General features: G+C 36.2%; 2 protein-coding genes and 1 long non-coding RNA gene across 3 annotated transcripts in view; 1 reads left to right on the forward strand and 2 right to left on the reverse strand.

The window, feature by feature from the left end:
• Positions 1-22163, reverse strand: part of LOC126849324 (teneurin-a) — a 420000-nt gene that overhangs the window by 359547 nt on the left and 38290 nt on the right. The gene's annotated exons all lie outside the window — the stretch shown is intronic.
• LOC126851544 (uncharacterized) overlaps positions 1-22163 on the forward strand; it is a 223163-nt gene that overhangs the window by 162829 nt on the left and 38171 nt on the right. The window lies entirely within an intron of this gene.
• Positions 4769-7589, reverse strand: LOC126850397 (esterase FE4-like). Its single transcript, XM_050593341.1, has 9 exons — positions 7368-7589; positions 6916-7204; positions 6624-6809; positions 6343-6542; positions 5961-6129; positions 5717-5883; positions 5472-5616; positions 5194-5326; positions 4769-5091 (listed from the first exon to the last, which is right to left on the reverse strand). The coding sequence occupies exons 1-9, from the start codon at positions 7560-7562 to the stop codon at positions 4929-4931; spliced, it is 1647 nt and encodes a 548-aa protein (XP_050449298.1). The 5' UTR covers positions 7563-7589; the 3' UTR covers positions 4769-4928.

Raw genomic sequence — 22163 nt, forward strand, 5'->3', positions numbered from 1 at the left:
TTTCTCGAAATAAGGTCTTTCGTTTCAATAATCTTCAATTATTGAATTTCTCTATTCTTTATATGTTACATTAATTTAATAATTATTAAGAGATTATCTTTGTATAATCCGTTTATTATACATATTCACGCTATACATTGTATTATTGCATATTTATGATAGAAAATGTGCAATAACATATTTTCTATGACTGATTATATTGATCCTTGAATCTCAATTAATAACTTGTTTATACTTAAACCCGCCATATCTAAAGTGGGACAGATAAAGTTACCTTGGCGCACGACGGGATATGTAATCTGGTAATTAACTCGATACTATCCAATATCCGACGCGATATAAACGCGCGATATGACGGTAAATCGAAAATTATTATCAAAACTATATGTGACACGAAACATAGAGCAGGCGACAACATATTGTATCGATTGGTGTCAAGGATCACGCTTGATTTAACGCGGCCGAACATGTCCCGATGGATCGATATCGGGGTAATCTATCAGGACACACAAGGATCTCGGGACCTTTACAGGTCCAATTAACAAACAAACCAATTTAATTAGCATTATCAATGCAATTTCCGCACTGGCATCGGAACTAATATTGGAGGCGGCGGAGTCCGCCGATGTACGTACGTAATGTACACGATATTGGTTCGAGCGAGAGGCGACGACGAACGAACGGGGCATGTAGTAATTCTGTAATATTGTGGGTGACGGTGGTTAGCCTTAGGGGATGGGCAAACAATGACATCCGACCAACGCGGCTCGATTGCTACGCCGCCACCGCGTCGGCGTTGAATAACGATAATGTAAATACATTATACAATTATTTGCTCGGTGTTTTGCAAATTATATGCGCGCTGCAAAGACTCGCGAGAGGAAAAAACAGCTTTACGTTTAATATACACGGATGCTGTTAATCGTAATTAAATCTATCTTTGATCAGATTGGTGTACACTATCATCGAACTCTCTATGTCATATAAATGTTATATATCGCATAAATGAGAGAATATGGATTTAATTGTGATGTTAAACTAACGTTCTCGGAACTACGTATATAAATAATAAATAATCAGGATGTATATGTGAAAGCATGCTGCACATATCAATGTATAGAGCACAAAACGTTTATTATGTAGAATATCATATGCATTCTCTCTCGTATCTCCACTCAACGTTATGATATTAGACAGGTTTATGTAGAAATTTCATAAGTTATTACAACGCCCAGAGAAATTATTCAACATTGCAAAATGGCCATTAACTTCCACCGAATACTTAATCAGCTTTTACTGCGAAAATAATTTAAATATATGGACACGCGCTTATAAAAGCGAAAGCTGCTCGTTGATCGAAAAAGTGAGTATCATGGAGATGGAAATACACTGTGGCACAAACTCTCACACGTTCAAATACAAGCTACCACTCATAATTATAGGAAATCGTTAAGCTATTATTATTTATCGACCAAGTCGTTAATGGATCAATAGCATTTCATTTTTCCTACTTTATCGCGATCCATAGAACGCAAGCATTAAACCGCGTATATGCGCGTGTGTCACATGCACACACATTGCCGGAAATGGGTGCGGTAGCAGCACCGTAATACAGTACAAACATTTGCGTTGTTTCATACTGTCCCTCATATTTGTCAGGAACTATCGTTAAACGACAACGTCTAATTCATTTACTGTGTATTAAGTCACACAGTTTCCCATAATGATTCATTAAGAGAATTCTATTACTCTTTAAGCATTAATTTCAACATAGTTTCTTTTTCAGGATAAAATGTACGTTATGCACGATTACAATATTAATTAAAATAAGATATTACACAAGAATAGCGATTTGGATTTCTGTAACAATTTAAGACATTAAATTTTATTGAGGATAATTTGCGAAAAAAAGAATATATAAAAGGGTTGCAAATTCTTTCAAAAAACGAGACAGATGACATTTCACTCGAATGAACTAATTTTACTTGGCCGTTTCTCGCATTCATTGAACATATTCAGAGATTTGACCAAAATTTTTACCCATATGAAAGAATGGCGCGGCGAAGTCTACTGTACCATTTTAATTTCCTTTCGTTCTGTAGATTTGTTGCGGATTCTCTTTTGTTCGCCAGCTGCTTCTGTAATATTTCAGCGTACATTATTCTATATTTTTATTTATAGATAGAATGCAATTGGGACTAGAAAATCATTGTATATTATCAAATAATTGTGCGTGTATCATGTTTTCTTTTTATTTGCAAAATCAACAAAAACATAAAAATAATCTATTATTAAATAAAATATTGTATTTCTGCTTGAGTCAGATCGTCACCCAATTCAGTCACCCATTGCATTAAATTATACATTACCTTATGATATTAGATAAGGCCAAGAGAAGACGCTTAAATTGGGTCGACACGATTCAAGGATTTCAACAGTGTGGTTAAAGGGACTAATCCAAATGCGATCAAATGCATTACGTAGGAGAAATCGTGCAGGCTAGAAGCGTAAATGTTTGTCTGGGACTTTACATCGCACGTAGAATTGCATCCGCCTTGAGCGTCGAAAAGGGTAAATATCTGAGAGTGTGGTAACTAATATATAATCCCAACGTCGCCCGATCAAACGAGGAGGATATGTTGTAGCCGATTAAATCCAGTTAAGTCGCGCGCGATAAAACTTACACGTGCAATTGAATAGCAAGCAGTTGCGTGACACACCGTGGTGAAAAAAAAAAAAAATTACTATCGTACAAGGTAATAAAAAATATGCATATTATCGTAACGACGACGTAAACGCTAATAATTCTCATGAAATAATTTTCATCAAATCACCCGGTTTTGAAGTTTACCTTTGTTAAAGCGGCTAGTAATAGTTCACAATTTCCCCTTTCCAAATTGCAAACCATTGTAAATAAGCATGCTTATCTCGTCAAGTGTCGTCGCCAAGCTCAATGCACTTCGCATTTCTGTGCGAATTATGGCATCGTCAAACCGAGTTTGTCCGCTTGTTAAGACGGGCATAACAGCTCCGAGAATAGTAACGCCAGAACAGTGTCGCCATCATATCGCGAATATGTTCGAGTACGTACGATAATGGTTTCGCGGGAACTTGTATGACCGCTAAATGGAGCAGATTAAGATATTGACGAGCAATTGCAGCGATATATTTATATCGCCTCGTCGTATATTATTCATGCGATTTTTCCGTTTGCACCGCGTCGCGTCGTTTCCGCGAAACATCAAAACGTGTCAAGAGGAAACGCGAGCGAAATTTCCTTTTGCAAAAGCGAGACGCGCGAGCAAATAACGTTTCTTCACCCTGTCGTGTAGACGAGATATTAAGTTGTTGAGATGAAAGTTGAGAGAGCTTTATAGAGACCCGTAAGACTCATCAATTTCCCGGTATTTCCGATCGGTCAATCCTGCAGAGACAGCAACATCATTGCGCGCAATCCCATTGACGGTGAAGAATGAAAACTCCGTTTAACAATATCGCTTATTCAGGCGCGTCGGCACCGGTGCGGACTTTCTTCGCCCGTGGCGAGATGATCGATTGCATTCGCGCGCACAGGTCCCGCACAGTCAAAACTGCACCCGTACTGCCGATCAATATACCGTGGGCGTCCGTGTGTTTTTCGTATTCCGCGCAAAGTCACGCAGAATTCTCTCTCTTGAAAACAACAGCGGCGTTAAAGTTCACGGTATGATTCAGAGCGCGCGCTGCTACGCCATCCCGTGTCTACCTCCGCTCTTGATTACATCATAAAACGCGATGAAACAGTAGTCGTCTCAAGGTTATACAATTTTAGTGAGATACATACATCAAATGCGTATTTCACGAGATTCATTCATCTTTTCAATATGTCGCGCCGCGTCATCTTGCCGATTCGCTCATATATGTTGCGTGAATAAAAGTTCTCGATTATTTATCAAAAGAAAACGTGTAATTTCGTTAAAGAACTTGCATCGTGCGTCCATCCGATTTCATCTCGTTATACGAAAACTTTTTCGCAATTCTGCATGAAAAAGGATATAGGCGATACCGGGATAACACGAGTAACAGCTGCTACGACGCGGCGCGTTAGCCGCAATAATTTCCATCTCGCGCGATTATTCGCGAATTGTTCACCCTGGCCGCGTGCGCGCATGCACGATAACGACAGAAGAGTTTCTTGTCGGCGATGGGCGCGGCGGCTGTGCGGCTCTATTTGTTACCATTTGGTTCGTAACGCTCTGACAAGGCATAAATTTTCCTTTCATCCGATACGTCAGTTAGCGGGTCGCTATGCGCGCGCACGGTAACGCGTGTGAGATCGTGCGTGCGTGACTAACCACGCCACCAGATATATCTCGAGGAAAGGTAGAAGCGCATGGTATGGAAGTGGGAAAGAGAGAGAGAGAGACATACAACAAATTGCCAATCTCAACCGCGGTAACCAACTACTAAGGATCTACCTGAATCACATCAACATTCCTCCCCGCAACAATTTTGCTATTTCAGATATAGGCTTGATGTTTATCTTTCAACAATTTCACTTGCCTGCAACGAACACGTAAATTTGTAATATAAAATAAAATAATATCGAATTAAAAATATCATGACGACGAGGTTTGATATCGACGGTATTAATTGCAGAACTTAATTGCTGAAATTGCTTTAATTTGATATTTTATAATCCAGATTCGTTCGATTATATATACATATTGAGTTTTGGTATCTCTTTTTTCACGGTGAACAACTTTTCACTAAAATGCTTTCACAGATAAAATATTTCATTTAGATGTATTTGCAATCTCTTTATATAATATATTATACATACATTTTATTTCTTACGATAATGATACTTTATTTGTTAATTATGAAATTTGATATAGTTATATTTGAACTGCATTCTCGTAAATTAATATATTTATATTTATATATATTTAGTCAAGAATATTTTTATATAAATTCATCCAAAAGTTTATTCTATCTTGCAGCAAGCCTTTCTCCATTTTTAACTCTTGATTGATATTCATATAATTATCTTCTTTACCTCTGGGTTCCCAGTTCACAGTTACATACTCATTCATATTTGATGTAGGATTCCTGAAAATATCAATACAATTAGCTTTTTGATTCTATATCTGCGATTATAGATTAATTTAATAAACTAAATTTAAAAAAAAAAACTATTATCCAGTCACACACCCATCTTTTGCAAAATTTGCCAGTAACGTAGTAAAAATACGCATCATTTTCTCCGCAGGCGAGCCGGGTTGTGGCACATTTTTCAAAGCATCCGAATAGAATTCGTAAGTCATATCGTCGCCATGAGCAACGCCTATGTTAAATGAGACAACAATTATGAATAAACAAAATTAATTAAATTGGATTTAGAAACACTGTAATATTGCGAAGGCAATAACATAATAAATTATGATATAGAGAAAATATAATCTTTTTATGGCGTGGAAGTCCTAACTCACCATCCTCTACTTGAAACATAGTTTTCATCATACCGAATGGAGCTTCGTAAGAAAATATGTACTCGTAAATTGGAGCTGAAATTCGGGAGCTTAATATATCTAAGCTGAGTGCGGTCGCGGCGTCAAACATGATGTCGTCCAGCATCTAAAATGCACAAACAGCATTAATATGCACGTCATTAAACTTGGGGGTTGCTTGCACAAATTTCAACGATAGCGGAACGATATTAACATTAAGTACTTACCATCGTGAACTCTTTCGTCGTTTCCGTGGAAATCGACTTATCCCCGAAGTAAAAGCTCTTCAGGCTTTCACCTAGTTGGCTCTTCTGCCCGGCATCGCTTACGTTCAAGTCGGCTGGCAGAAAGTTCTCGAAATGCTCATTCATCTGATCGATATTGCCAAGCATCACTGGAAAACAGATGTTTTGATATCGTTTACATGACACCTAGCGTGTAACTGTCGCATAATATCGCGTTGGTGATTACTCTGCACGAAGAAAGCGGACTCGTCAGCCGTAATTCCAGCCATAACGGGCACGTTGGCAATTTTTCCGGATTTCAAAAGTGTCCAAGGATTGTCGGGCAGAAATATTTCTATTCCTAGATCAACTTCAACCGATGGAAGGAACGCTGCGAAGCGGCCGTTCATAGTGTTCTGCAATGACATAATCGAATGATTACCCCGGCGCTCAATACTTATTAGTGTAATTAATGTCCGCGTTCATTATATATGTACTACGTACATTTGTACCATAAACTTAAATTAATGTAATGCTACCTCTCGTATAGATATGCGTAACAAGAAATCTAGCCTGTATTTAGTGAGCGCAACGTAATGTTTAATAAATGCTATAAAAAAATTACATACCTCGGTCTTCATTATTTCATCGCTAGCTGCAATTAACTCTTTTGGAGAAAATTCTGCGAGTTTAGAAACCAATTCAGCAGAATCATTCGTCTCAATGTCGAGCTTATCTCCCAATTTGAAGGCAAATTCTCTAGGATTGTAAGAAATTGCCCATGTATTCACTGCGCTTCCGCTTTGTTGAATGGCACCGTTGAATAAACCTGTAGCGCGATAAATTCTACATTATATTTTTTTATTATATGTACAATAATGAAGAATTTATTACGATTAATATATCTCACCGTCCGACATAGGAGACATCATGTGAAACTGGACGGAACTTGCGCCTGCGTCTTCGCCGAAGATCGTAACTCGGTTGGGACAGCCGCCAAAATAATGTATATTGTCTTTGACCCATTTAAGCGCCATTACCTGATCCTTTAGTCCGGCGTTGCCAGGTGCATTTTTGTCACCAGTATTTAAAAATCCTATTAATCGGTAATTCAATTCATAAGAGTTTTAAAATTTTTTTTAAATGCAGAAATTATTTAAACACATTGTGCATAAACGATTTCTTGAGAAACAATTACTTACCGATTGCACCGAGTCTATAATTAAGCGTTACAAGGATGACATCTTGTTCGATTAAAAAATCAGGTCCAAAAAAGAGATCGTCTCCGAGACCATTGTTGAAAGCACCGCCGTGGAACCATACCATAACGGCTTTACGAGCATCTTTGTCTAACACCGGTGTGTAAACATTAAGATAAAGACAATCTTCTTCGCCAATCAAGTCTTGTTTTATCATACAGAAGAATGGACAAGCCGAACGATGATAAGTCGCGTCGTACGTGCCTTCCCAGCCTTCAGCTGGTTCCGGCATCTTAAAAATTTTTTAAAGGTTCGAAATATCAATTTATCTATTATATCTAATAATCATGAATACAAGCCTCACCCAATATTTCTAATCGCACTTTAAATATAAAAATGCTTAGTTTATTAAAATAGATAACTATACAATCAGGTAAATTTTACAATCAACTTACCTGGAATTTATTAAGACCAACATTAGGTTTCGCGTATGGTATTCCCTTAAAACTGTAATACGGTTTGTTCTGCAAAACGGTATCGGTCTTTAGGCCCTTTAAAAATCCCTGAGGAATTTCTAATTGAATATAATTCTGCTCGGCGTTGGTCCATACGACCATAAATGCACAAAACACGAACTTGTCAAACCACATTTTAACACTGCAAAATGATTGTCTTGTTGTCCGCCTTTTATAGCGTCGATATACATGTTGATGGTCAGAACAATGGATAATATCGCAGACTATATTTACGCAATCACTACTCGAAGAATGTAATAGCATGAACAGGTTATTTGTATTGCAATTTACGAGATGCCTCCATAATCTCGCGTGTCAACTATAATCATAACATGGAGTTTTCAAATAGAATCGTCAGGTCGGATTTCCTCAGTTTATCTTTAACCTCGATACATAATCTTCATTACAGGCTTATAATATACTTCCTGAAAATTGTAATCCGCAATCGTATACAAACTGCACGGCTTTTCAAGAATTACAGATAAAAGATATAAATTGCTTTTTATTGTTGTCTTCTGCAATTAAATGTGTAGATATATAAACATGATATCCGTAAACTTTATTTATAAACAACGGTGTCACATTTATTAGCTACTATTGATAAATTAATTCTACAAAGTAGTCATTTATATATTATATTTTATAAGTCAATATGAGATTCTCTTGTGCGTTTCAAGAAGTATAGAAAATATATCTTGTACGAATTTGATGAATCATCATTAATGTGATACGTTAATGTGATAATCATGAAATTCTCTATTATTATGAGCCAACAAACTAGAAATTTTCCATGCAATAACATTTTTATATTTATCTATTAAATCTTTTTTATCTGTCTTATCTGTCTTATTTATTATAATAAATCTATCTATTATAAAGATGTATAATTTTATATAATAATTTTACATTTTAGTTATTTTAAGCATGATTGTGATTAAACTTCTTCGATAAACGAAATGTTATATAATAATATTATGTTTGAATATGTCTCAGACATATTGAAAGAATCGCAATATTATTGCTGTAGCGAAAAATTTTAAATAGAATTTCAAGGCAGAGCGCACAAAATGTATTCGGAATGAATGAATTCTCTATAATTTATTTTTATATTCGTACAAAGAGAATAGCGGATATAAAGAAATTGAAATGAAGCCAAATATACATATACATAAAGCTGCACAAACTAAGAATGAATCTGAATAATATGCCACAATAATTGAGACCACGTACTTGATGCGAATTTTTCGAGTTAAGTGGTAATTAAAGTCGAATTAAGAGAAAAAGATATTGTGGATTTCTTTGATGTAAAATTGAATTGATGTCGGAATTTACGGCATAATTAAGATTCACAGCGGCAGACTTGACACATGTCAATTAAACTGCTTGAAACATTATTTTATTTTTCAGATTACTCTTAAAACACGGGAAAAAACCATTTATCATTAAAAAATTTAATAACATAACTATTTTATTTTTTATGTTTAATCAGAAATATACAAGCACTGTTTGTCGCGCGATAAATCAGTGAATACAATTTAAAAAAAAAAAAAAAATGAAATTGGAGTAAATCTCGTGCGCGTGATTTTCCGCTTTAACGAACGATCCGACGGTTTCCTCTGACAATCTGTTTGCCGTGCCGAGAAGAAGGAAGATACGTTCCGTGAGCTATTGCAGAACCGTCCACCCAGCGTTCCCCCGAGTGAACTTCAGTCTGTTTCGAGCGTGCCATCGAATTTTTCAAACTTCAACGTGATTTTCCATGAAGAGTTCCTCCGCCGACATCGACAATTCTCTTGAAAAAGCGACGGAAGAGCTTTCGTCATAAATGCGACATCGCATTTAGACCGAACTAATGCAACATAGCTGATAGACACACGATAGATACTCGATATTACCGATACTACCGCGTTAGTCTTTCAGCTATTTTTTTGTCTATTCTATTTTTTTTTCGATAAATAAAGTACTTTAAAAAAACGTTCACATACTATATATTCTTTCATTCGAAAAAAATGAATATAAAAATAAATTAGTTTTATTCACATTAAAATGAAGAAGATTTATATAGTAAAGAAGGACGAGCGGATCAATAAGCAGTTTTTATACAATAGCAAGATACCAACTTTAAGTATGCTTCCAACTTTTTTTTCTAAATAGAATATCCGCTTACAGCAAGCTGCTTTCAATGGTTGTCGCTAGGGAAAAGACAAAAGAGTAGACATGGGACACTTGCGAAATATGACCACTTTGTCCACGCCCCGGCATCGGACGGCTCTCGCTTCTATGCGTTTTTCACCTGAGAAACTTATGGCCTAGTTTCACGTTTCAAAGCAACTTTCAAGTCAAATTTTAATCAACATGCTAATTTTCAAGAAACAAGCAATGTATGAAGGTAGCAGTTGGCGGAAAACTTAATGTCAACATTCGTTTTGAGTAGGCTGACTTAGTCCAAGCCAACAAATATGTGTATGTATGTGTGAACTTAAAATATACTATTAATTTATTTCTTTTATGTTTAATAAAAGAGATGAAACGTTATGTATGTTACAATGGCAAATCTTCCTTATCGTTGATATTGTTTCAAAGACAAGAGTATTGTCTCTCAATTAGTCCACGTACATATACATACAACAGTACAAATTAGAAAAATTTGTTTCTTCATTCGAACTATTAACTTTATTTAGCAAGACACCGATAGCTTATGAAAATACGCAATAAATTAATAAACAATAATTTTTTCTCCCAATACATACGAGTGATTAAGCGCTTAATCGTGCAAGCGCGATTGTACAGTTTGCGAAGCGTATCGTGAAAGTAATAAAAGAGACCTGCACGCGAATTTATGAACGTACGGGCGGACAGTCGTGAGCCGTTTAACCGATCGCTGTATGCTCGAATTACGAGCCACTGACACCGGAAAAATTTCAGATAATACGAAAACAACGCGACAACCGGGCGGCCAAGTGCCAAACGCCGGTACACGGGCGAAATGGAACGCGAACGAATATTTTTTTTTTCTGCCATTGCACCCACACTCTGTCACAATCGCGCGCCATCGACATCATCGCTCCCTCCCCTGATGGTTCCGGTGGACTCGAACGGAGGACAAAGCACGCGCGTATTTGACACATTTCCGTCCTACGAAAAGCATGGCGAGAGCATATTTTTAAATTTTTTCTTCCCACGATCAATCCAACGAGCCGCCATCATTCAAGTGTGCCATCACCTCTTCGAAAAAGGCTTTTCACTTCATTTTAACTGTTAGTTCTTTTGCGGTTCTTTTCCTTTCGCGCTATACCTAACACTATTTCTCCCGTTCATCTTTCTCCTCTTCTCTATCTAGTTTCATTTGATCACTACTTTAATTCTCTTCTTCTCTTTCTCTGTATCCATTTATCCTTTCTGGTCGCTTCATTCCCCACACACTTGCTCTCTCATACTGTCATCCGGTTTTGCGTATTTCGTTCGCCCGCAAACAATGTTGCGGCCGCCCTCGTGCCTACGTGCTGTTTTCGCTGAATAAATTTAATTTAAATTTTCCTGCCATTCGGGGAACGTTTATTAAGTAAATATATCACGTGGGGAGGGGGAAGGGGATAGAACGTTGAACACACTGATATTTTCCGCGAAACTTACACTGCACCAAAGCCGCGAGCACGTATTGCATCCTACCATTGCCGTCATGGACGCATACATATGTCCATGATGCACGCACGGAATAACCAGCGAAACGCGAGTCTATGTTTACAGGATTAATTTATTAAGTTTCGCGCACGAAACCCTTTTACCCATCGTTTCATCGTCCCTAGTCGAGACTCGTATGGTATGTGAATTGGAAAATGTAGTTTTGTTGGAATTTAAGCGTATATACTGTTTGTAACGCGAAACGTAATATCGTGGGTGACAGACGATTTTTTAGGGATCAGAAATCTCTCGGACGAGCTGAAATTAAAATTTTTTGAGTGTCGATATATATGTCACGTTCATATCCATAAACATATACAATAATTATTGAAGAGAAAATAGATTCTATTAATGAGATCAATGATATGTAGACTATCAAATTAATCGAGTAAATACAGTATAACTACGGTTTTCATATATGTAAATGCGTTACGCAATAATATAACATTATTATTGATGTTGAACAAGAGAGATAGAAAATAAGCTGAATGGCAAAAAAATGTGATATTGTATTTAGAAAGCAATTAATTAGAATTAGAAAACAATTAATTAGCCACAAGCTATCTTTTTATCTATCTCATTCATATCGAAACTTGCTTGCAAAGAAAGAATTATGTGTAATATGTTTTCTTCATTAGGATTATAATGATTTATATAATTGTTTTGAGATAAATAGATAAAAATTTCTTTTTTTGTATTTTCCGACATATACATACATGGAGAATAAAATTTTATCGCAGTTGTATCGATCGAATGCACTTTTTTCTGTTTATAGCAAGATCATATATAGAGAATCTATAAATACACCGATTAAAGCGCAGTTTCGTTACATATGTGTTCACTCTCATGCGCCAATATTTTTTAGAAATTGTCTTTCAGCCGTAGCAAAATATGAAAACATTTATTTTGTCTTATTTTTATATCCCCATCACTCGAATATTTTTGCCAGCCTTTTACTACGAAGATTAGTATCTGTATTAAGAATGACACGCTGTGCATCGCGTTGTCGCTTTAACTAAAGAATGACGAGGCGCATTTACAATTCCTTTTGCAATAATATCATGGAAGCTACGACAAAAATCCAGGCTTAAGCCGATCGACATCAATTACAATTTTGTCCAATTACTTTGTATCTATGGATAAAGATATTGAGCTGATAAGAAAAACAAAAAAGAGAAATAGATGGAGCAAGATGCGACAAAAGGAATTGCTGTCGTTCATGGTGTCAAACGAACAATGATGATAGTAAAATAGCAAGGAGAAAATCTGTCGGATTAAACCATCGCTCAGCTGGGATTAAACCATCGCGTAGCGAACTTTTAACCGCGATGAGAGTAAAACGGCGGCCCGGGTCTTTTGATTTGAATGTAAGAGCGATTTTCCGTGCGAGGAGCTTGAAAATGTGAAAGCCAACCGTTCAAGACTTTTGGTGTGACGCGGAAGAAAGTGGTAGATGGAGAAACAGTTAGAAAGAGAGAGAAGGAGAAGCAGAGGGACGAAGAAGATAACCAGAAGGGTTAGAATATCGCGGCTCCGGCTCCGGGAAAAGGATGGAGTAACATAATTGCCTTTGCAAAGGAGGTCACAAATTCGCCATTCACAGTCGGTCAGTGCGGCTGAAAGTGTCCTTTCGGGCGTAAGGTTTTTAATACGAAGCAGAGAGAGTGCCGCTTCTGGTTTTGAAAGCATCTTTTGAAGATACCTCTCTCTCTCTCTCTCTCTCTCTCTTTCTCTCTTCTCGTTCAGTTCCGTTCTATTCGATTTTTCTTTTTCCTGCGCTCTTTCCGTTCCTCTTGCAACGCACCTTGCTGGCGTTGCGCGAGCCCAAACCAAATCGCCTCTGGTGGAATATTGATTATCGATATTTATTGCCGTGTGGTCAGCATGCCTCGCCTATATATCCGACATTAGCTCGATCAAACGGTAAGATGTACGATTTTCGGAGCCAGTTGGACATCGTCGAGTGCATCGCCAGCTGATTGGAAGATGATTTTCACGTACTGATATCTAAGCTAATGGCGTTAAGGACGGTATCGAACAATGCACACGCGGACGCGTTTATGTAACAATACGATATCGTTCGTTCAAGCTGTTTCCTCGACAACACCGTATCTGCTCTGCTTTGCACTTGGCGATAATAATGTCACGTGGTGTCAGAATTTCGTGTCATCGCCGCTTAGATCGGACATTTGTATTCGGCATCGCTGCATCGATGTTATGAAAGACATGACTTTCATAGAAGGAGAATATCTACTATTATGAAAGGAATGGAGATTCTCAAAGAACTTAAAGCTGAAGGTAAGCGTATATAGAGAGGTGTCGTAATCTTTAACATCGCTGTCGCTGATTGCAGAACGTTTGACGTTGCCCGGAGCGACGTTACATCCCTTTACGGAAAGAACCAATCGGGATAGCAAACGAAGGGAGCTTATATGCAAAATTTCACGATAATGGAACACATTTTTTTTATCGAAATACCGTTGCCTTAGTGCTCCGTCCTCGTGCACCCGATGTCAAACAACGAGATATGAATGTTTACGACGCGGCTTGTCGTAAGAACCGTAATTTACTGGTTACATTTTGTAAGACGTCATACATCGCGGCTGGAAACCATCTAAACCGTATGTCTTATGCGTCGTATTCTTCTTGCTCGTAAATGTAGATCGTCCCAGTGGTATTACCCGTCTTCCCTCAGGCTGTCACGGGAAACGTTTTGTCTAGCTATCGAATAATATGCGCGCGAAATGTGCCGAACATAATATCCGTGTAACGAAAACGTTTACACGAAAAGAGATGCGGGAAAGGTGATCGGCACTATATTCGATTTCGAGTTGTCTGTTCGCTTGAACAGTCTGTTTTATCATCGTACAACATGATTTTTACTCGTATCCGAGAAAGAGAAAGGATTCTCAGGGAAGGAGAAGAGGAGTGTTCCATGCTTGTTACTTGTGAAGTTTTAACTTGATTTCTTTAGCAGTTTCTTGATGTCTAATGGAAGAGTTTCAAACTCAGTACTCATAATTGCATTACTTAATCGATCATATAAATCGATTCTCACTCCGAACGTGTCATTTTCAAAGAAACTGGCGCGAAAGCTAGAGCGGAAAAGTGAAGAATGGAAACTTAAACCAACTAAGTTTATAAAACACTATGAAGTTTGTAAACCGTGTAATAAAAGACGATATAAGTTTATAGAAGCAATATTGCACGTGCAGTGAACGTTCACAAAAGGGATCGCGTGTTAATCTTCGCATACGCGTTACATGATTGAGTTTTAAGTACTTTAGAATTAATACTATATATAACCATTATTATTATTTTATAAAGTTTTTGAAAAATTCTTTCACAGTATTATTTATGATAATAAACAATAGAAGAGAGAAAACGGCGGTTTTGTCTTTCTCAACAAATATGCAAACGAGTATTACAGTCAAGAGCTATAGAAATATTACAGGAAATGAAAAAGAATTTATAAGGCTCAATGTCTCGAGAAATATAAATATAAGTGCATCTAGAATCTAGATATTGTATTTTGTTCGCTTTACAATAAAATATGCAAAAAAATAAAATAAGCATATTGTTGCTTATATGAAATAATCTATAATAAAATTATAGGATATCTTTTCATCGCAGTTTTTTTTTGAGTTTATGAGTTAAATGAAAAGTTGTAAAAAAAGTAATTATTTTTTTCATAAATATATACAATATAATTTTTATTATTTTTTGCATTCAACGAAATTGTAAAACGTATCTTAAATTTTATCATAATAATTCTGATTTCTTTTTAATTGCCAAACAATGAAAACATCTCACGTGATATTTATATAATTTATTTCATATATGAGAGAAAGGATTACGAAGCATCATTGAAAAAATCTTTAATGCAATAAAGTATAGCATATCATTCTATAACGCGGTTCCGTATGAAAAACGTAAAATTGCTGTCCGAAAGGATATCCGGTACGAACGGATCAGATTTACAGACGAAATCCGTATCTAGAGATATCTTTCCCTGGCGACGAGATTCGTGGAGGAGAAACGGTACGCGCGAAAAATATACGCAGCACCACGTAGGGGAAATAAATTAGATGCCTTGGAAACGAATCGGGGAACTGAAGACAGAGTCAATTATCGTGGACCTCAGCATTCTCTAGAGAGCTACATCTTTATATCCTCAAATCTCGATATGGAGATCTTAATCTTTCACAATTAGAGTGGTTTAAATCACTTAAGGATGGTTTATAGTTAATTTAAGAAATTTGTATTTGGATTAAGAACTAGTTTTAAATGTTCAAAATGTTTAATATTTCTTATTTTAAAAATGAGAACATAGAATTGATCAATTATTTAACGTTTCGAAATAACTTTTGAAACTTTTTCAGTTCATTATTGTGAATGCAATATTACGCTTAATATATCACAAGAAATATTCCATTTGGTCAAGAAATAATTTGAAGGACTACGTTTCCACGAGAGAAGTCGAAATCTAGGTCGTCTATCTGCCTGCATTTGATATGTCACGTTTGACTGCAGAGTCTCGTACAATTGTAACCAGAGACAATTGTGATGTGGTGTCAAAGTGACACAAGTACAAAAGGACAAGCGAGAGTGAGCTTCCGTCTGTAACAGCATTCTTGTACATGATATCGTGTTACAATCGTCTATTGATTTGCTCAATGGTACAGATTACTCGTCATTTAGAATCGAAAATTGTAATATTTTATGCAAGTTTACTTGTATAATAAATCGTGTCGCAGAACATTCTTAATTTTGCAAAATTAGAATGTACGTGAAAATAAATATATAGAAAACAAATTAAATTTCTATGATTATATTACATACAAAATTTTTAGTGATCCGCATATGTTCTCACACTAACATTTGCTCGTGACTATATGTCGTTTATCGGATAGACATCTCGTTTGCACGATCGACGAACAGAAAGTAACGTCGGGAAACGCACGGAGAGATAAAATCCCGTCGTAGCATGTGGACCTGACAGCTTCTTGTTCGTTTCATTGTTATAAATTTAAGATGCATCCGCATCTGCGCGAGGAAGTAGGGCAGCAGTCGCGGTACCCCTTATCTGATTTTTGTGGGAGCAACGTCCATTTTATACTCTCGTATTTTCCGTCTCGACGTGATAATCAGAAAGATCTATAGTTACATCGCCGCTGAAGTTCTATTCGACGTTATGTATGTCTTGCGATATATACGATAAATAGACAGCCGAAGGCGATTACACTTTTATACCGTAATGAATTATTGTCATGTTCACGTTGCAGTTTTTATACGTACCGTAATTATATTGAAGTCATGCGATAAGCTTTAAATCACTTAAAGGAAAACAATATAGCAAGAAAAAGCCGATCGATCGGAGGAATAGTTCTTAGCTTAAACGAAAAGAATGTTTGTATTAAATCTCTTAAAATCTCTATAAACGATTCTGAAATTAAAACTTTAAGCCGAGCTTATGTTTTTGATCAATCGATGACAAGTGGCTGAATTTTTGAGCCGCTTCGTCGTCAAGAGAAGATTAAACGGTCTTTCCAGGAAAAAAGGCACACACACACTCTTTTCGAGATCTCGTCGTTCTATCGGGTCAAGGAGAAACCTAATAAAGATTTGCGAAGTTTAGTTATTGAAAACCGATCGATAGTCGGCCATTTAATCTCATCGGTCTCGATACACTCTGCGGAAAAGATATCGCTGCACGATACGTGCAAATCATGTATAATATTCAAGATCGCATCACTCGCGACGAATGAATCGCTTGCGCTGTCGTATATGAATAAACGCTATTAGGGTCATCCTCTTCACGTTGTTATCAGTCATCGCATTATCCGCTTTTAACCACGATGAATCCCGCAAACAGACATCGAGCTTGAAAGAACACGAGGAGCTCCACGCGTAAGTAATTACGAGATGTGCGGCGGAACCCTTTCCCAGATTTGTGCAACTCCCGGGACGTTAGGTGCACTTTTCGCAGAAATCGATCTCGTATCCTACTCGTCTGCAACACGGAAACGCTTCTTCCTTGATAAATTTAATTTACATCGGGTTAACTTTGGAACAGACAGCGTACTCTAACTTTCCTCCGAGCGCAATTGACGATTATATCTAGTCTCGACGGGGGATTCTCAGTTTTTCTCTAACAAAGTTTGAAATTAAATGAAAAAATTGATTAAGTATATTTAATTAAAAACTGTTTTCTGATGCGCACACAACTGCGCGCACAATGAGTTTTGCGAGATTGAAAAGTAAAATTTGCTTATAAAAATTTCACATCCGTACGTCAATAAAAGTGCTGCATTTTATGCACTGGAATGTATATTTTTAAAGCGCGACCATTCTAAAGTGGTTTATTGTTTATAAAATTGGCTACTTCCTAAAATTCAAAACAACTACGTTAATTACTTTCTTTCGGATATAACGTAATAAACGATATAATCTATGGACACGATTTAGCACGCAACGATGCGTGTACAATTTTTTTGATCAGTCACGTGAAGCTCATTAACTTTCAGTTCTAACGAGGCGAAAAGTACGTAGAAGCGCGCGCGCGCATTAATTCGCGGTAACGTTCTATTCTTGCCAGATTTTGTTTCCCGTTTCTTCGTACAGGCGACAATTTTTCCGTTCGTATTAGTCTGCCGGAAAAAGCAATAACGTCTCTTTATCTCGACACCTCGAGAACCGTGAACCATCTTCTCTGCCGCGCGAATATTTTATTCCTTCTATTCTCGAGAGTCCCCGCAGTTTCCGTTTTCTTTACACTACGTCCCGCTTGCCTTGAATATTCTTTTCTCTTATTTTGTTTTTCCACGTACGTATTTCTCGTGTCCGTCTCACGTGTGCGAGACGTTTTCGTGCGCGTGTGTACGCTATCAGACTCGTACGTGACAGTGTTTACCATCAGGTCGAGTTTAAATCAATAATCCTGAAAACGGTGACATGAGACAGTTTGCCGGTGTAGTTAGCGGGGCAATGCAAGTTGGAAACGTCCACATCTAACCAAGGTAATTGCAACATTAAATTCAATTTGCCTACCGGCGCCCGTAGGATGTGCGCCGCAAAATTGCACGTGCACAGGGCAAGGTTGATCCTGTATGTATGTGACGTAAGAGGAGAAACAAAAAATTTATAGATTTATTTCCCATCGTTGAAGTTTAAATTAATACTGTAAGCTTGCATTTCTAAATGCTTTATAATTCAGACGGTAGCGCTCGTCTCACTGTTAATTATCACCCTTAATTATGTGATTTTCTATTGAATTTTTATTATTAATAATAACTGAAAAATATATTCAAAATTGCGAAATGCATTCATAAATATTCCATGATACGGATGATTGAAATTGCTTAGCACACCGACATTAGCTAAGATTAACGATTGGAAATTCTTTTGTACTATTGTAAAAGCTAAGTTAAAGAAGCTAAAATAAAAATTGGAACAATTCTGTGCACTGACAGTAACGCATTAGCCATTGTCTCCTGCTTGTTTTATAATGATCTTAAAGTCGCATTAGCTAACTCGCGCAGCTGCTTGAGATCGGAGTGTCTGTTATTTTTAGGACGTACTAAAATATGTTATAACGTTCGGTCGCTCAATTTCCTGTTTGAGCAAGACTCTCGCGCAATTACCCCCAGTCCCTATTGAACGCGCATATAATGGTGCTCGTGGCTTTTACCAGTCTCGAAAACAGGAAGCGTAAAGTTTTCATAATAACGCATCCTCTCCGTTAGATAGGGAGACCCAATTGCCACAGGATGCACACAGGGTCCGCCGGCACAAAGGTTCGCCTTTTTTCCTGCTTCAGCCGCATCTGCACGGAACAGCGAACGCTTATGCGAACCCTTACCCGCAGGGGAATAATTTTAGAAAAGATTTCCTTATTCAAAGGATGGGATAAACCATTTTAAACACTTTCCGTAAAACAAGAGAATACAGAGAACGTCTCAGCTTTACAGTGAACGCAGGATCCACCTGAGATTAATCGAAACAGTAGCGAAACTATATTCATTATGTTAAAAAACTAAATGCAATATATTATGTGTACTGTGATCAAATTCCTACTTTGCATTCTGGTATAATATATCTAAGGAGAAGAGAGGAAGAATACATATTTATTTACGTTATATTGATCACATTATATAACAAAACACACTAAAAGTACATCTCGCGTAAGAATTGATTCAATCTTGATGAAACGTAGATCTAGCTTAGAAAATTATAAAACTATTAAAATATAGCTTTTTTCTCGCTTGTTTAATCATGAAGATGTTTTGCAAAAAATCAGAAATTATCGCTGAAAAAGCAAAGAGAGCGCGATGTCAAACAATATTTTTGTTTTGCATTTAAGTCCATTGTAAAACTTTTAATTGCAAGTATTCTTATTCATCGCAACTGCATTTTGTTACATTTTGAATACAGTTTTTATTATTCAGAGTTGTATACATTTCTTGTATATAACTCTGAATAATAAAAAATGTATAAAATATATAAAAATTATATAAAAACTCTATAAAATATATTGCTATAACTTTATAAAAACTGTAAAAAATATATTGGTATATAAAAATTATTAAATTTTTAATTATAGATGTGCATTTATTTATGAATATGGCTTATTTACAATCTCTTCCGATGCGATCAATTATGATAAATTTTGTAAACCTATAAAATAAGCATTTTATTTCATAAGTGAGTTTAAATATTACCTGTCATTTCTGCAGCAAAAATTTAATAGGAACAATACAATTGTATATGCCTATTTTGTAAATTCATAATATTTTAAATTATGCAGGAGGCAATTATATATATCATAGTCAATATCGATTAAATTTTCATATTAATTATTTTTACAATTTTTATTAAATTCACACAGAAACGAGATAAAATCATCGCGTTGCTACATGATAAGATCATTTCTTTTTTTAATCTGATATTATATATAAAATATATATGAAACGAAACATACATATTCGCATATATGTCATATCATATATATATATATATATATATATATATATATATATATATATTTATAAACGTGAAAAGAGAGGAAGTTTCGTTAATAACATGTTCTCGAAAAATGTGTGCAGGCTAATTATTTTTGTGCAGGCACGCGTAAAATATTGTATCACTTTTCAAAGTAGACTCTATATATTGTTGTATATAGCAGAGTATAAATGGATAGCTATAATATAATATAATATAAAAGTCATTTGGTATGGCGTGCACCTGGCTAATATACTCCATGGATTATTACTTTTATTTTCAGCATTCGAACATCATGGCTCATCAATACTGATCGAGATGAATTTTGCCGATATTAAATTTACGATCTCTTTATTAAAACTTTCGATGACACATTCAAATTTAATGTAATGAAATTGGATTTCACAAACGAAGCATTATTGTATGGATCTTGATGCTATATCAAAAAATATTCATTAAAGCATGCTCGTTAAACATGCAGTCTGATAATACTTTTCCTCACATGAACATATATCCGCGTGTATATCTGCGTTAATAGTACAACAAATACAAACAAATAAACTAAATGCAATAAATATCACATGTGATAACAAACATAAATTAATTATATTATATGAGCAACGCGTAAAAAAAAAATATATTTATAAGTAACATCGATAGAATTTTGAAAGTTTTGAAACAGTTTTCGAAACCGATGCACAATATCATGTTTTTAATAATGAAGGAAATGAATAAACCAACGATTATGTGCGAGACAGAAAAACATCATCTTGCGTCAAGTTAGCACTCGAAACTGTTTTTTGGATTCATCCGGTGTCATTTCCCCGGCAATCTGCCTGGCTGTGCAAATACATATTTTTTCGTCCTCGTTGGATTAACTTTGCATGAAACGTAGGGTGAGCAATCGACGATGCAATTTATATCGCGTGAAGTACGACCATTTTGAAAAGCGGTATGCACAGTAAGCCTGTGATGCAATAAAAACTTTAACGTGGGATATTACGTATGCGTTTGAATCAATTTTTTTTCCCGCAAACTTGATGCTCTCTTCTTGCTCCAAACATTTTTGCATTTTCTCGAAGCCCCCGATCTTATATTCGCATAACATGCTAATATCTCAAGGGATGCATATTACCGACTTGGGATGCGCCCGTATTCATCGAACGCAGAAATACGAAGCGTATCACCGTTCACAGAAATTGCCTGACCGATCGGAACTTGCACTTTGAATGTCCTTCGGGGGGGGTCACATGATGATTATGCCCGAAGGCTCACTTGGCTGTGGTGGAACGTCAATTAGGCAAATGAGAGAATTTCACCGCAATCAGACCTATTGGGAGAATATCGATACGTTGATTTATTTAATCGCCTAACTATTTTTGATAAAGCACATCAATATTTTCATATATATTATAATTTCATAAATAGTTACATTATAAAGTGTTTAACGCATTTTTATTATTTATGCCACAAATATACATTGTATCTCAGGTTTTTCTGCATCTATCATACTTTGTAAACAAGGCTGTTTTTTATATTTTATATTTTTGTTATAACTTTATAACAAAATCACCTATATATAATGTATGAATAATTTATTTATTTAGTTAATTTTTTTTTTTCCTAATCGTACAATATATTGATGATATTTGACCGGAAAAATCTAAGATACTCTATATACATATATATATTTATAGATAGTTATAGATAGATACTTGATTCTTCAGGGATACCATTTAATTCTATTTGGATTACATTAACCAAAATAAGTACATGCGAATATCGGCAGAATGGCGGGTGCACTTGATGCTAAAAGGAAAATTCAAGTGCTGCGAAGGGAACCGTAGTGCTTTCACCGAGGTTTGCTCATTGATCGATGGTTGTAACACCGTTGAGCACCATAGCGGAGGGCTTGTGGACGACGCGGCGCTTTGTGAAAACGTTCATATTTCTCGTTTGGGGATATCGTGGCTTCATTGAGCTCGGTGCGGTGATAAGTTCGATGAAGAAACGAGGACATCGAGCGTAGGCGGAGATAAGTATACGGGGAGGGGA

This window comes from Cataglyphis hispanica, chromosome 1, assembly GCF_021464435.1.
Source record: "Cataglyphis hispanica isolate Lineage 1 chromosome 1, ULB_Chis1_1.0, whole genome shotgun sequence".
NCBI lineage: Eukaryota > Metazoa > Arthropoda > Insecta > Hymenoptera > Formicidae > Cataglyphis > Cataglyphis hispanica.